The 11,885-nt window shown below is 47.2% G+C and overlaps 1 protein-coding gene across 1 annotated transcript; it reads right to left on the reverse strand.

Moving 5' to 3' along the window:
* Window positions 1–6,251: 6,251 nt before the first annotated feature.
* LOC107112999 (chromosome unknown open reading frame, human C8orf4) lies at window positions 6,252–7,340 on the reverse strand. Its single transcript, XM_015414208.1, has one exon. The coding sequence runs from the start codon at window positions 7,289–7,291 to the stop codon at window positions 6,965–6,967; it is 327 nt and encodes a 108-aa protein (XP_015269694.1). The 5' UTR covers window positions 7,292–7,340; the 3' UTR covers window positions 6,252–6,964.
* Window positions 7,341–11,885: the final 4,545 nt, after the last annotated feature.

Here is an 11,885-nt window from a genome sequence, read left to right on the forward strand (position 1 = left end):
TTACTAACACTAACTGGCTAGCTGCGGTGGCTCAAGTGGTTAAGACGCTGAACTGCAAGCTGTGGAAGGTCAGTAGTTCAGCAGTTCGAGACCCGAGTGTGCCGCATGACGGAGTGAGCTCCCGTCTCTAGTTCCAGCTCCTGCCAACCTAGCAGTTGAAAGCAAGAAATTGCAAGTAGATAAATTGCAAGTAGATAAATAAAACTTCGGTGGGAAGGTCACAGCGTTCCGTGCGCCTTGGTGTTTAGTCATGCCGGCCACATGACCACGGAAACATCTTCGGACAGCGCTGGCTCTTCAGCTTTGAAACGGAGATGAGCACCGCAACCCTAGAGTCGGACTCGACTGGCTTTCGAGCAAGGGAACCTTCACCTTTACCTTTTTACCCACTGTTCTCATAAGGTTAGGTACAGCATTGCATTGAGTCCAGGCTATGGAGTGCTCATGTTATGTGAGGGTCCAAAGCATGACTCATGCCAAAAATGCCCAGCATCACATCTCAGCTCTGCCATGAGGTCACAAGGTGGCCATAGGCAAGCCACTCTTTCACAGCCTCAACCCCTGCTCCCTCTGGCAATATGGGCAGGCTGACTTGAGGAAAACTGGTAGGGAGGGGAGGCCAAGACCACAGGATTAGTGTCACAGTGAGTCTTCTGCTCCAAATCCTTCTATGATATGTTTTCATTGTCCTTTCTGGTTTAGAGGCAATCCTAGAGGAGCACTCTCTTTTTATTCATTTGTTTGCTCAGATTTCTATACTGTGCTTTCCTCTCCGATGAGGACATTTTGCTCCCTTCCTCCATTTTATCCTCACTACAGCAACCTTGTGAGGGAGGTCACGCTGAGCAGGGGTCGTTTCGTAGAAAAAGAGCTGGGGGGACTCATTAGCATAACTCATTAGCATATGCCACACCCCCTGACATCACCAGAAGTGTGTCATAAGGCCACACCCCCCGCCCCCAACGGTCCCGGCCGCTGCCGCCGGCCTTGCAGCTCCACTGCCGAGCCCCATGAGGTGCCCGGCGGTGGACCTGCAAAGCCGGCGGGAGTGCAAGGAAGCCCCACGAAGGCCCTCCCTGGCCCCAGGCAGGCAGGGGTGGGGAGAGGCAGGGAGGAAGCAACTTACCCTCCCTCTTCTCCTGCCTCCTCCTGGCTGAATGAGGGCTGGAAGCAGGGGGCGGGGCTTTGTCATGTGCCCCGCCCCCCATACCTCACCCGGGGGAACTGCGATCCCCCGCGATTCCCCCCGAAATGACCTCTGGCGCTGAGAGTGAAGGACTGGCCCAAAGTCATCCAGGGAGCTTCCATGGCAGAGTGAGGAATTCAGACCCGGCTCTCCCAGGGCCTTCTCCTCCTGATTTCCTCCCCCCAAGTAAGGTCCCATTCTGGTGAAGCGGAGGGCCACTCTTGTTTCTTTTTTCCTTTGAAACGTTTTGATTCCTAAGGAGTTAGAACATCAGTGATAGCTTGCCATTTTAAAATTATTACTCTCTTTCTCACAGACGTAGGGCCGGGGTCTTCTTATACAAGACTGTGCCCTTGGGCTAAGCGCAGCCATCCAGTCTGGGCTTCCCAAGTTAGCTTCGTCTTTGTCTCCAAGTGGCAGGGGAGAGGCTGGTGCCAGCTCAAATGTGCAGGAGGAGATCACTGGGGGAAAGGCTGCTGTTGCACATGGACAGGCCTGCTCAGCCCTGCCCCTAGCAGGGAAGCAGCAGCGAGTCTGTTCGCCTGGCTTGGGCAGAGCACTTGCTCCGTGGTGCAGTGAAGGACAGGACTGCATCAATGATGCTTTTTAAAGCCACCTGCGGGCCTTCTGAAAAATTAGTTCATGTTGTGGAACTTAGTATATTGTCAACGAAGCTGCGGCGGGAGCAAAAGAGGTAGAAGGGTATGCTTTGGGGGAGTACCCCTTGCTACCCCGTGGAGACATCTCTGAGCATGGGGATAGGGTGGCCAGCTCTGGGTTGGGAAATACCTGGAGATTTTGGGGGTGGAGCCTGGTGAGGGCGGGGTCTGGGGAGGGGAGGGAGCCTAGGCATGGCACAATGCCATAGAGTCCACCCTCCAAAGCAGCCATTTTCTCCAGGAGTCTGGAGACTGAAAAAGCAGATCTCCAGGGCCCACCTGGAGATTGGCAACTGGAATAAACTAGGGCTGAGGATAGCCTAGGCTGATCCTGCATTGAGCAGGAGGTTGGACTAGATGGCCTGTATGGCCGCTTCCAACTCTGTGATTCTGTGATTGCGCAGGTGTGATTTTCAGTTCAGGAGTTCTGCTCTGGTGATCATCCACTGAATTTCACAGAACTCTGAGGAACACAGACCCAAGGAGAGACCATGGAGATGGGCGGGGGGTCCTGAGTCCCATGGATGAACATTTCCATGGCATCAAGAATCAGAGAGCTGAAGAAAAACACCAGGCTCTGTTGCAATATTCATAGAAAGAGCACCCTGTGTAACGTGCTGCATACTTTTAAATGCCCTTTAGCACACCAAGAGCTCAATTGGAAGGAGGTTCTTGTTTTTTGTCCTATGACGTAGAACAGCACAGTCATACAGTTTTTCAACATAGGTGCAAAAGGTGGGCTCTTTCTATTAACTTTTTCATTTTTCTACCTATGTTGATACTCGTGGGCACTGTTCCCTCTAAGCTGAGTTAGTGTGAGCTAGCTCACAGTTTTTTAGCTTCCGGCTCACACATTTTTGTCTTAGCTCAGGAAGGAGGGCTCCAGAGCAAACTAATTTATGCAGTAGCCAAATCGCTCACTCACAACTTTAATGCCAGGAGCTCACAAAGTAGAATTTTTGCTCACAAGACCCCACAGCTTAGAGGGAACACAGCTTGTGGCTGTGCTTGACCTGGAATCCCTGATTTTATGGGTCACAAAAGAGCACACCTGCAGGACTGAGGGGGGGAAAACACATTCTCTGTAGTGCTTATTGTTCCTTGGACATTGCGGGGGAAATTAGGAAAACAGCCCCCAAAGTGTGAACCCCTCTTGTACTGCTAATGCTTATCAGTCTGAAGAGTAGCTGGAGGGCAGAGGGCCACAAAAATTGAGTCATGAAAGCCATCCTATTACAATGTTGTAATAATTTAATAAGGGTTTTGTGACCACTTAATAAGAAGAAAATGCTGTCTTACCCAATGGTTGTAAGGATTACTGGTTAGAGTGCTAGACTGTGAGACCTAGGTTCAAATCCCTGCCTACCGTGGAGACTTGTTGTGTGATTTTGGGCTGGTCACTCACTCTCAGCCTGGCCTACCCCACAGGGTGGTTGTTGGGGGTATAAAATCGAGGAGGGGAGAATGATGTAAATGGTTTTGGATTCCCACAGGGTTGAAAAGCAGGCTATAAGTAAGTAATAAAGTCAGTTTCACATAGAGTAGTCACATTGTTATTGCACTTTATTCATAAAAGTGACACAATATTATCTTTGGCAGTTTCCTTTGGAGGGAGCTTTCTAGTATTAGCTCCAGGGCATGTGTCAGGGACCAAGCTGCCCATAATTACATGTTTTGTGGCATAACAATTATTGGTGAGCTTAGGCGGAATGGCTTACCTTCACCACTGAGGGGAAAGAGGATCACACAACTGGGATTAGTGACAATGACTTCCAGTGCAGGAAGGAGGATGGACTCCCCTCTCAGTACTTTTCATTTTAGACATTAAACACTGCTAGCTGTATGGATTGTTTAGCTGCTGGTGGTTCCAGACCTGCTTACTGCATGCCTACTAAGGTTTCCCAGTTCCCCTGGAGATCTTGAGCAGAAGGGGTCAGAATCTGTGTGCCATAGGCCTGAAGGATATGTGATGAAGCATGGTGGGTTAGAGGTCAAAGCCAGAATGTTATAGTGGTTAGACCGGGGAGACCCAGCCACAACCAACCATGACCATTACAGGTAATCTTGGATCCAGTCACTTTCTTTCAAGCTCACCTTCCTTGCAGGATTGTTGTGATGATAAGCTGAAGAGAAAATGTGCTTCCCTGAGCTCCTTGGAGGAAGACCAGTGTAAGAATAGGATCAGTAGTCTATAGCTTCTTACTGAAGGAAGAGTCAGAGAAAAATCTTGTCTGATAAGTCATGGCAAAGCCTGATAAGGGCTATCAGGCAGGGAACCAAGATCAGCTGTGGCTGGTTGCTTGTTCACACATTACATCTTTAGGCCTAAAAACGTGGTTTGAATGTAAAAAATCAAACACATGGATCTAGCAGATACATTTGTTGGAAGCTGCAGTTGACTAAGGAGTACAGCTAATCTAGGTCTGCTGCTTTGTAGTTTATGAAATGACTCTCACTGTTGAGTATACACCCGGTGGCAAAACCCTGGCTTGCTGGCCCCAGAAGTGTGTGGGGTGGGGGGACTAGTATTCAGGGGAAGGCTGGGGAAAAGGTTCCTCATTGCGGGCAGAGTGTGCTCTGTAACCCCAAAGCCTGAACACTGCATTGCTTGGTTATATGGAAGAGACAATTTAACTAAGCATTTTGCTCAAGGGGGTCAAGATGGCTCTCATGCTCCTGTGAAATTTGCTTTTATAGAACCATAAAATCACGGAAGGGGCCATACAGGCAATCTAGTCCAACTCCCTGCTCAATGCAGGATCAGCCTAGAGCAGTGATGGCGAACCTATGGCACGGGTGCCAGAGGTGGCACTCAGAGCCCTCTCTGTGGGCACGCGTGCCATCGCCCCAGCCAGGCCCAGACCATTATTAAAGTGTCGAATTCTCTGCCAAATAATTTTAAGTAAATGAAAGCATTTGGGATTGTTTTCCTTACTTTGTTTGGATCATCTTAAGTTAATGTGTGAGTTGTTTTTTCTAAAGTAAAACCTCAGTATTCAGGTTAAATTGCCGTGTTGACACTTTGCGATAAATAAGTGGGTTTTGGGTCGCAGTTTGGGCACTCGGTCTCTAAAAGGTTCGCCATCACTGGCCTAGAGCATCCCTGACAAGGGTTTGTCCAGCTGCTGCTTAAAGACCACTTAAAGATTTCTGTATAAAATTTATGAAAGAGAACCTTCCGGTGGACTTTGTTCTTTGCTGGCAGCTAGGGAACTTGGGATCGGCTGTAGCTTTATTTTTAAAAGTCATTAAAAAGTAGTGCCATTTACATCTTTCCCCAACTTGTGGTTAGTGTAGTGTAGTCAAACCTTTGCTCAGCAAGGAACTAGGTAACAAAAGCTAGCATCTCAGCCTCAGTCCTCATCTATAAAATAGGGATACTTCTGTTTGTACCCCTCTGGGGTCTTAAGAGAACAAACAGGTATACATCATAAAGTACTTCAATAAACAAGTGTTGGGAATATTAGTGTTGTAATTCTGTCCCGATGGAGCCAACTTCCAGGAAGCATATTTTGGGCATAAATTTGGAAGAGCAGGGGGGGGATAGGCACAGACAGGAGCTGAAGGTTGCTTGGGAGCTTTATGCCCTAATTTCAGACATGCCAAGGATGGCTTGCTGCTTCTGAGGGGTATGGGACAATTTGCTTTCTACATTCTCAAAGTGTGGGAGCCAACATGCATCGGGATTTGAGCCTTGGCCAAGGGACAATCAGTTTCAAATCTCAGCTCTGCTCTGGAAGCTTCCTGGGTAACCATGGGCCACTCACATACTCTCAGCCTAACCTAGTTCACTGCCTATAAACCCTGTCTATACATTTAGAACCTCATCTGCCATTCCAACGTATTTGAAAAAGTGTGCCTTGCACACAAAAGCTCATATCTTGAATGAACCTTTGTTGGTCTTAAAGGTGCCATTGGACTCTGAATTTGTTCTACTGCTTCAGACCAACATGGCTGACCACCTGGATGTAGTTCACAGAATTGTTGTTGTGAGGATAAAATGGTGAGGAGAATGATATAAGATGCTTTGGGTCCTTATTAGGGAGATAGGTGAGGTACTCCTTTTAATTCTGCACAATTCCAAGGCTGAGCCTGGGCACTGAAAATGAGTTCCGGGGGCTAGATCTCTGTAAACCCTGTCTCACTGAAACCCTATTCCCATTTAACCTTAGAATCGTCTGATTTGTATTCATACAAAAGAAAAAGTCACATTAGTCACAAAAAATTAAGAAAGCATTAAAGACTCTGCAAAATCTAATTTTTGGTCATTTAAGTAAAGCATTTCAAGCCAAGAACATTTATGTCATCCTTATAATTTATTTGCTGTGTAGATTAGCATATTAATAAATTAATGCCAGCATAACTACAGCATCATCATAAAAAAACATCAAATAGCTAGTTGCCTTGTTAAATTCATTACAAAAATTGTAACTGTGGCCAAAAATAAAATGGTATGGATGCTTATAGGAACCAAAGTATCCTAGCGAAACCTTCACAGTTCAGTCAGGTCCCCCAAAGTTTGTGCAACAAGTTCAAGGATCCACTTCCGCTGGGCAACAGTGAGCAAGGATCCCTTGACGAGGCTTCAAAAGAAAGTTCATCTCCTGAGGCATGGTGCAGATTCCACACCTGGACGGTGCGCCGTTCCATGCATTTTAGACTAAGGCAGACAGACAGTTATTGCTGATCTCTTTCTAATCCCTTTCATTCCAGCAGACAACTGTGAGATTTAGGAAAGGCTTTACACATTCAATAAACAAGTGTCAGGAAAGATTGTCAAACAGTCAGTTAAGGAGAAGAATGATCTCATCGCTGGTTGGCCCCAGCTGCCTGGGAAAAGCTGAGTCCAGCTTGGTGGCTGCCCCCACTTCATTCCAGTGACTCGGGCCTCGGGGGACTGCCCAGATTGGCTCCTTTTGTTCTCTCGCTCTTTTACAATGTGCAAGTTTGAGTCCTCCAAGCAAGCTTTTTGCTGTCGACTCTGACGTGTGCAAAATGAGACCCATGACCGTCTTTCCCAGCTTTACACGTCTGGTCAGTTTCAGAGTGGCTGGAAAGGATGGAGCTGGCCGATGCGCTGCGAATTCTTTTCTGTTCGTTCCCGCCCTCGGTGAAGTCCTCAGTGGACTTGAATGGAGTGTTTCCCAAACTTCAGGAACTGGAAGAGTTTGTCCCTCGTCCTCTGCTTCAGAGCCATCAGCGCCCGGGCTTTCTCCTCCAGGTCCTGGTCTGTGGCGAGGATGATTTTGGCCCTCTCCTCGGCTTTCTTGTCGCCGGAGTTCTTAAAGAGCTTCTGGAGCGCCTCCTGGTCCAGGCTCTCGAAGATGTTGGCCGCCGCTTTCTTGCGCGAGGCCGTGTCGAAGCGGTAGCCGTGGACGGAAGGGCTCACCCTCAGCGAGGTCGACATGCTGCTGCTGGCCGCCTGGCTGCTCGCCCTCGCTTTCATCGACGTCCGGTGCGGCGGGCGGAGGAGGCTCGGCGGTGCTTTGCCCAGGGCTCGCTCTGGCGCGGCAGGGACTCCCGGGCCGGGCTATTTAAAGGCCACTCCGAGCCAAAGCCCAAGGCTCAAGTTACAGCGGTGACATCAGACTGCGCGCGGCGCCCGGAGCCAACAGGCTGGCTTAACAGTTCAATTGCCAGGAGGAGGAAAGCACATTGCAAAGGAATCCCGTTACTCATTCGTAGGAGTTTGTTTGGGAGCGGAGGTCTGGGGGAACTGACTTCTTTTCTCTTGTTCTGACTATTCACTGTGGAGGCGCTGAACAGAGGCACACACGGGGCTCGAGAATGGAGAAGGTTGTACAAATTAAGTGAGATCCACTTGGTCAGCCGTGTTGGTCTGAAGCAGTACAACAAATGTAGAGTCCAGTGGCACCTTTAAGACCAACAAAGGTTTATTCAAGGTCTGAGCTTTCCTGTGCGCACACACTTTATCAAATAGGTTAGAATGGCAGGAAAGGTGCAAACTTAATAGCCAGAGAATGAACAGCAAATTAACATGCAACATGATGATGATCAAGATATGCACAGTGACACTAAATAACAAGTTAAGGTTATAGGGTCAAATTCGGGTCAGGGACCAGAGCCTCGAAACAACCCCACCACCACCACTCTTTTTTTCTGAACACAAAAATTGCAAAGTATACTGTTACATTATTTATTTTATTTATTTATTTATCTTTCCATTTCTATACCGCTCATGACCCCTAATGGGTCTCAGAGCGGTTTACAAGGACTACATATATATATTTATGTAGTTAATACCTAACTAGGGGCACAATCTTTCGGGGGGGGGGGAAGCCCTAACGGCACCCATGCGGCATGGTCTTGTCCTCTTCTCACCGGTGGACCTCATTGTTCCAGGCGACTGATGACCAATCTTCAGGCGGGCTCTTGATGACGTCTTCGGAGTGCGCTGCTTCGGGGCGTAACCTACGGCTGTACGTCCTGTCAGCTCCTGTCGTGGTGCGTCACGTCATCACTCCGGCTCTGGCTCCGCCTCCGCTTAATCTGGTCGCCGTCTTTCCTTGGATCTCTCGGATGTTCCATCCGCCATTTTTCTATAATCCTGTGGTAAGCGTTGTCTGTGTATACAGAAAATCTCATGGCAGATATCACTCTCATCACATGTGATGTACAGAATAGCTGTGTGGTGTAGCGGATAGAGGGTCAGAGTAGGATCTGGGAGACCCAGGTTCAAATCCCACCTCTGCCGTGGAAACTTGCTGGGTGTCTTTGGGCCAGTCACATGCTCTTAGTCTTAGGCCGCGGTCACACATACTAAATAATCCATTTTCAACGCACTTTCCAACTGGATTTTGCCAGTTCACACAGTAAAAATCCAGTTGGAAAGTGCACTGAAAATGGATTGAATGTGGATTATTTAGCATGTGGGACTGCAGCCTTAACCTAACCTACCTCACAAGGTTGTTGTGATGATAAAACAGAGAAGGGGAGAATGTTGTAAAACCCTTTGGGTCTCCACTGGGGAGGAAAGTGGGGCATAAACAAAGTCAAAATAATAAATGTGATAAAATATACAGTGTAAAACTAACCACGTGTGCCTTATATATATGTACAGTTTCAACATTCAGAATTCCATTTTAATTTCCTGGGTTCCTTCTCATCAACAGCTTCATGCTTCAACATTAAAGGAGGCAACACTTTTTAGGAAAATGGATTCCCTTCTGTCACCACCATGAAGTTTTGCGGGTGACCATGATGAGACAGTCCTCCCCTGAGCCTCACCTCCTTCAAAGGACTGTGGTAAGGATAAGTAGGCAAGAGGAAGGACGTAATAAAATAAAAATTCACATGGGCATATTTCTTAGGACGCCGCTAAAGCAGCCGTTCACAAGGAACGCTGGGCTACCTAAGCGAGGTTCAGGGAGCAGACCCTGCTGTAAACCCAGGTGTCTACTCTGATCCTATAGTCATTCAAGCAACATTGTTTTAGGACCTAATAAGATCTGCCCTGGGCAACAAGGTTCCTTCACTTGTTTTGCCTCCAGTATGCCATCCCCTGCCAAAAGTGCCCTCCTGCTGTCTATGCAAGAAAAACAGGCCAGTCTCTGTGCAAAATAAATAAATAAACAGACATCATCTGACTTGAAATGTCTGACAAAAAGTCATGAAAGGGGAAATACTCAGAAATCAGTGGGAGCACATTTCATCCTCCTGGGGAAGCTGTTGCGAACCTAAAAGCCACCAATAACAGTTTCAAAGGCTGAAGTCAACATGCAGGGCTGGTTCTCTCCAGATGGCTCCCAAACAACCATTTGGGGTCTACCTGGAGCATGCTGAGATGGCTTTTCTATCACCACTACTGACAACTCCTCTATGCTTAGCTTACAGGTGCAGGGAAAAGCCCCATTTTTTTGCACTCCTCCCCCCGGTCAAGTTGCAGCCAATTTATGGGGACCCCATAGGGCTTTTAAGAGAAGAGACGTTCAAAGGTGGTTTCCCATCACCTGGCTCTGCATAGCACCCTTGGAATTCCTTGGTGGTCTCCCATTCAAAGACTACCCAGGGCCAACCCTGCTTAGCTTCCAAGATCTGATGAGATCATGCTAGCCTGGGCTATCCAGAACAGGATTGTTGTGCTCTACAGGTATCTAAGATAACTAAAGTCCTGTACAAGCTTCACAAAAGCCAGCCTTTTGCAGTATGTAAACCCTTCTAATCTGAAGCCACAGAGCTTATATTGTCACAGCCTTTCCACTCATAATTGTTGATCACATAACTATATGTTACCGAGGCATGCAAAGAAACGGGTGTAAAATATTTTTGAATTGAATGTACTTATTACTTCCCTCCTGTGAAATTTCCCCTCAGAAGCTTCCACATCAAATGCCAGTCAAAGGCTGCTCCTTCTCCAAAGCAAGCCAGGAGCTGCACAGAAAGCTTCCAAGGATGGGAAATGGAGGAGAGTGGGAGTCTGGATAAGGAAAGGGCTTTCCGTGACCTACACGTATTTTATTCATAAGGCATCAAAATCAACCCTAGGGTGAAAAAATGTAATCCTTGCATTTCTCTGGTAAGTTTTTTTTTAAACACATGCTTGTTTCTTAAGTAAGTAGCTACACGTGGCCCATGGGGTTGCGAAGAGTCGGTCTCGACTGTGACTGAACAACAAAAAGCTACATGTGGCAAAGAGCCACATCAGTATCTGGACTTTTGTTCAGACCCCAGTATCACTAAGATCACCCCTGAAAGTGGGGGGGGGGGAGGAGACTGCAAGCTCCTGGGTGAAAACCTGGTGAGGTCTTGGCAGAAATGAAATATTTTTTTCCTGGAGACAAATTCCAGAGGGATAGGTTGTAGCAAAACCAAAAAGAATCTTTGGCTGCCTTAAAGCCTTATAGATATATTGTAGCTTCATGGCTATAACCTGTTTCATCAGTTGCATGAACTCAAACTTTCATTGCAATCCTAAACAGTTACACCCTTCTAAGCCACTGGAACTTAATGGGCTTAGATGGCTGTAACTCTGCTTCAGAATGTACTGTTGGTCAGCCAATATAGCTGACACATGGATATAGAAGGGCAAAATTATGAACAGTGGGGTTAATACCAAGATATTCAATACCAGAGGGCTCTTTTTGGTTTTTGTAATGCAACTGGGTACCATACTATCTCCAAGCAGAAGACTGGGGGGGAGGGGGGATATGAGGGAGACCATCAGCAACAGTGTGACATCACTTCCCAGAAAAAAAACGGAAGTGATGTCACACCTTTCTAGAAAGGGGGGGGGGGGGAAGGAGACTGCAAGCTCCTGGGTGAAAACCTGGTGAGGTCTTGGCAGAAATGAAATATTTTTTTCCTGGAGACAAATTCCAGAGGGATAGGTTGTAGCAAAACCAAAAAGAATCTTTGGCTGCCTTAAAGCCTTATAGATATATTGTAGCTTCATGGCTATAACCTGTTTCATCAGTTGCATGAACTCAAACTTTCATTGCAATCCTAAACAGTTACACCCTTCTAAGCCACTGGAACTTAATGGGCTTAGATGGCTGTAACTCTGCTTCAGAATGTACTGTTGGTCAGCCAATATAGCTGACACATGGATATAGAAGGGCAAAATTATGAACAGTGGGGTTAATACCAAGATATTCAATACCAGAGGGCTCTTTTTGGTTTTTGTAATGCAACTGGGTACCATACTATCTCCAAGCAGAAGACTGGGGGGGAGGGGGGATATGAGGGAGACCATCAGCAACAGTGTGACATCACTTCCCAGAAAAAAAACGGAAGTGATGTCACACCTTTCTAGGGAACACTGGAAGGTTTATGATAAAACCATAGAGTTTCCAGGGACTCCTGGACAGGGCTGATATCACTTCCGGGTTTTCCCCAGAAATGATGTCACGCTTGGTGATGTTTTTAGAGTAGTTTTCTTCCATCAGCCATGGCAGAACATAGGAGCCGGGGGGGGGGGGGGGGCGCAGACCTGGAAGTCTTCAACACATACATTTTATCTCACCCTTTCTCCAAAGATCAGGTTGTGATATATGATTCTCCCTTTCCCCGATGTTATCCTT

The sequence above is a fragment of the Gekko japonicus genome, unplaced genomic scaffold, assembly GCF_001447785.1.
Source record: "Gekko japonicus isolate JY-2015 unplaced genomic scaffold, Gekko_japonicus_V1.1 scaffold9, whole genome shotgun sequence".
Classification (NCBI taxonomy): domain Eukaryota; kingdom Metazoa; phylum Chordata; class Lepidosauria; order Squamata; family Gekkonidae; genus Gekko; species Gekko japonicus.

Bases quoted from the DNA above. Each gene is read 5' to 3' on its own strand.
- LOC107112999 (XM_015414208.1), bottom strand. From the start codon at position 7,291: ATGAAAGCGAGGGCGAGCAGCCAGGCGGCCAGCAGCAGCATGTCGACC.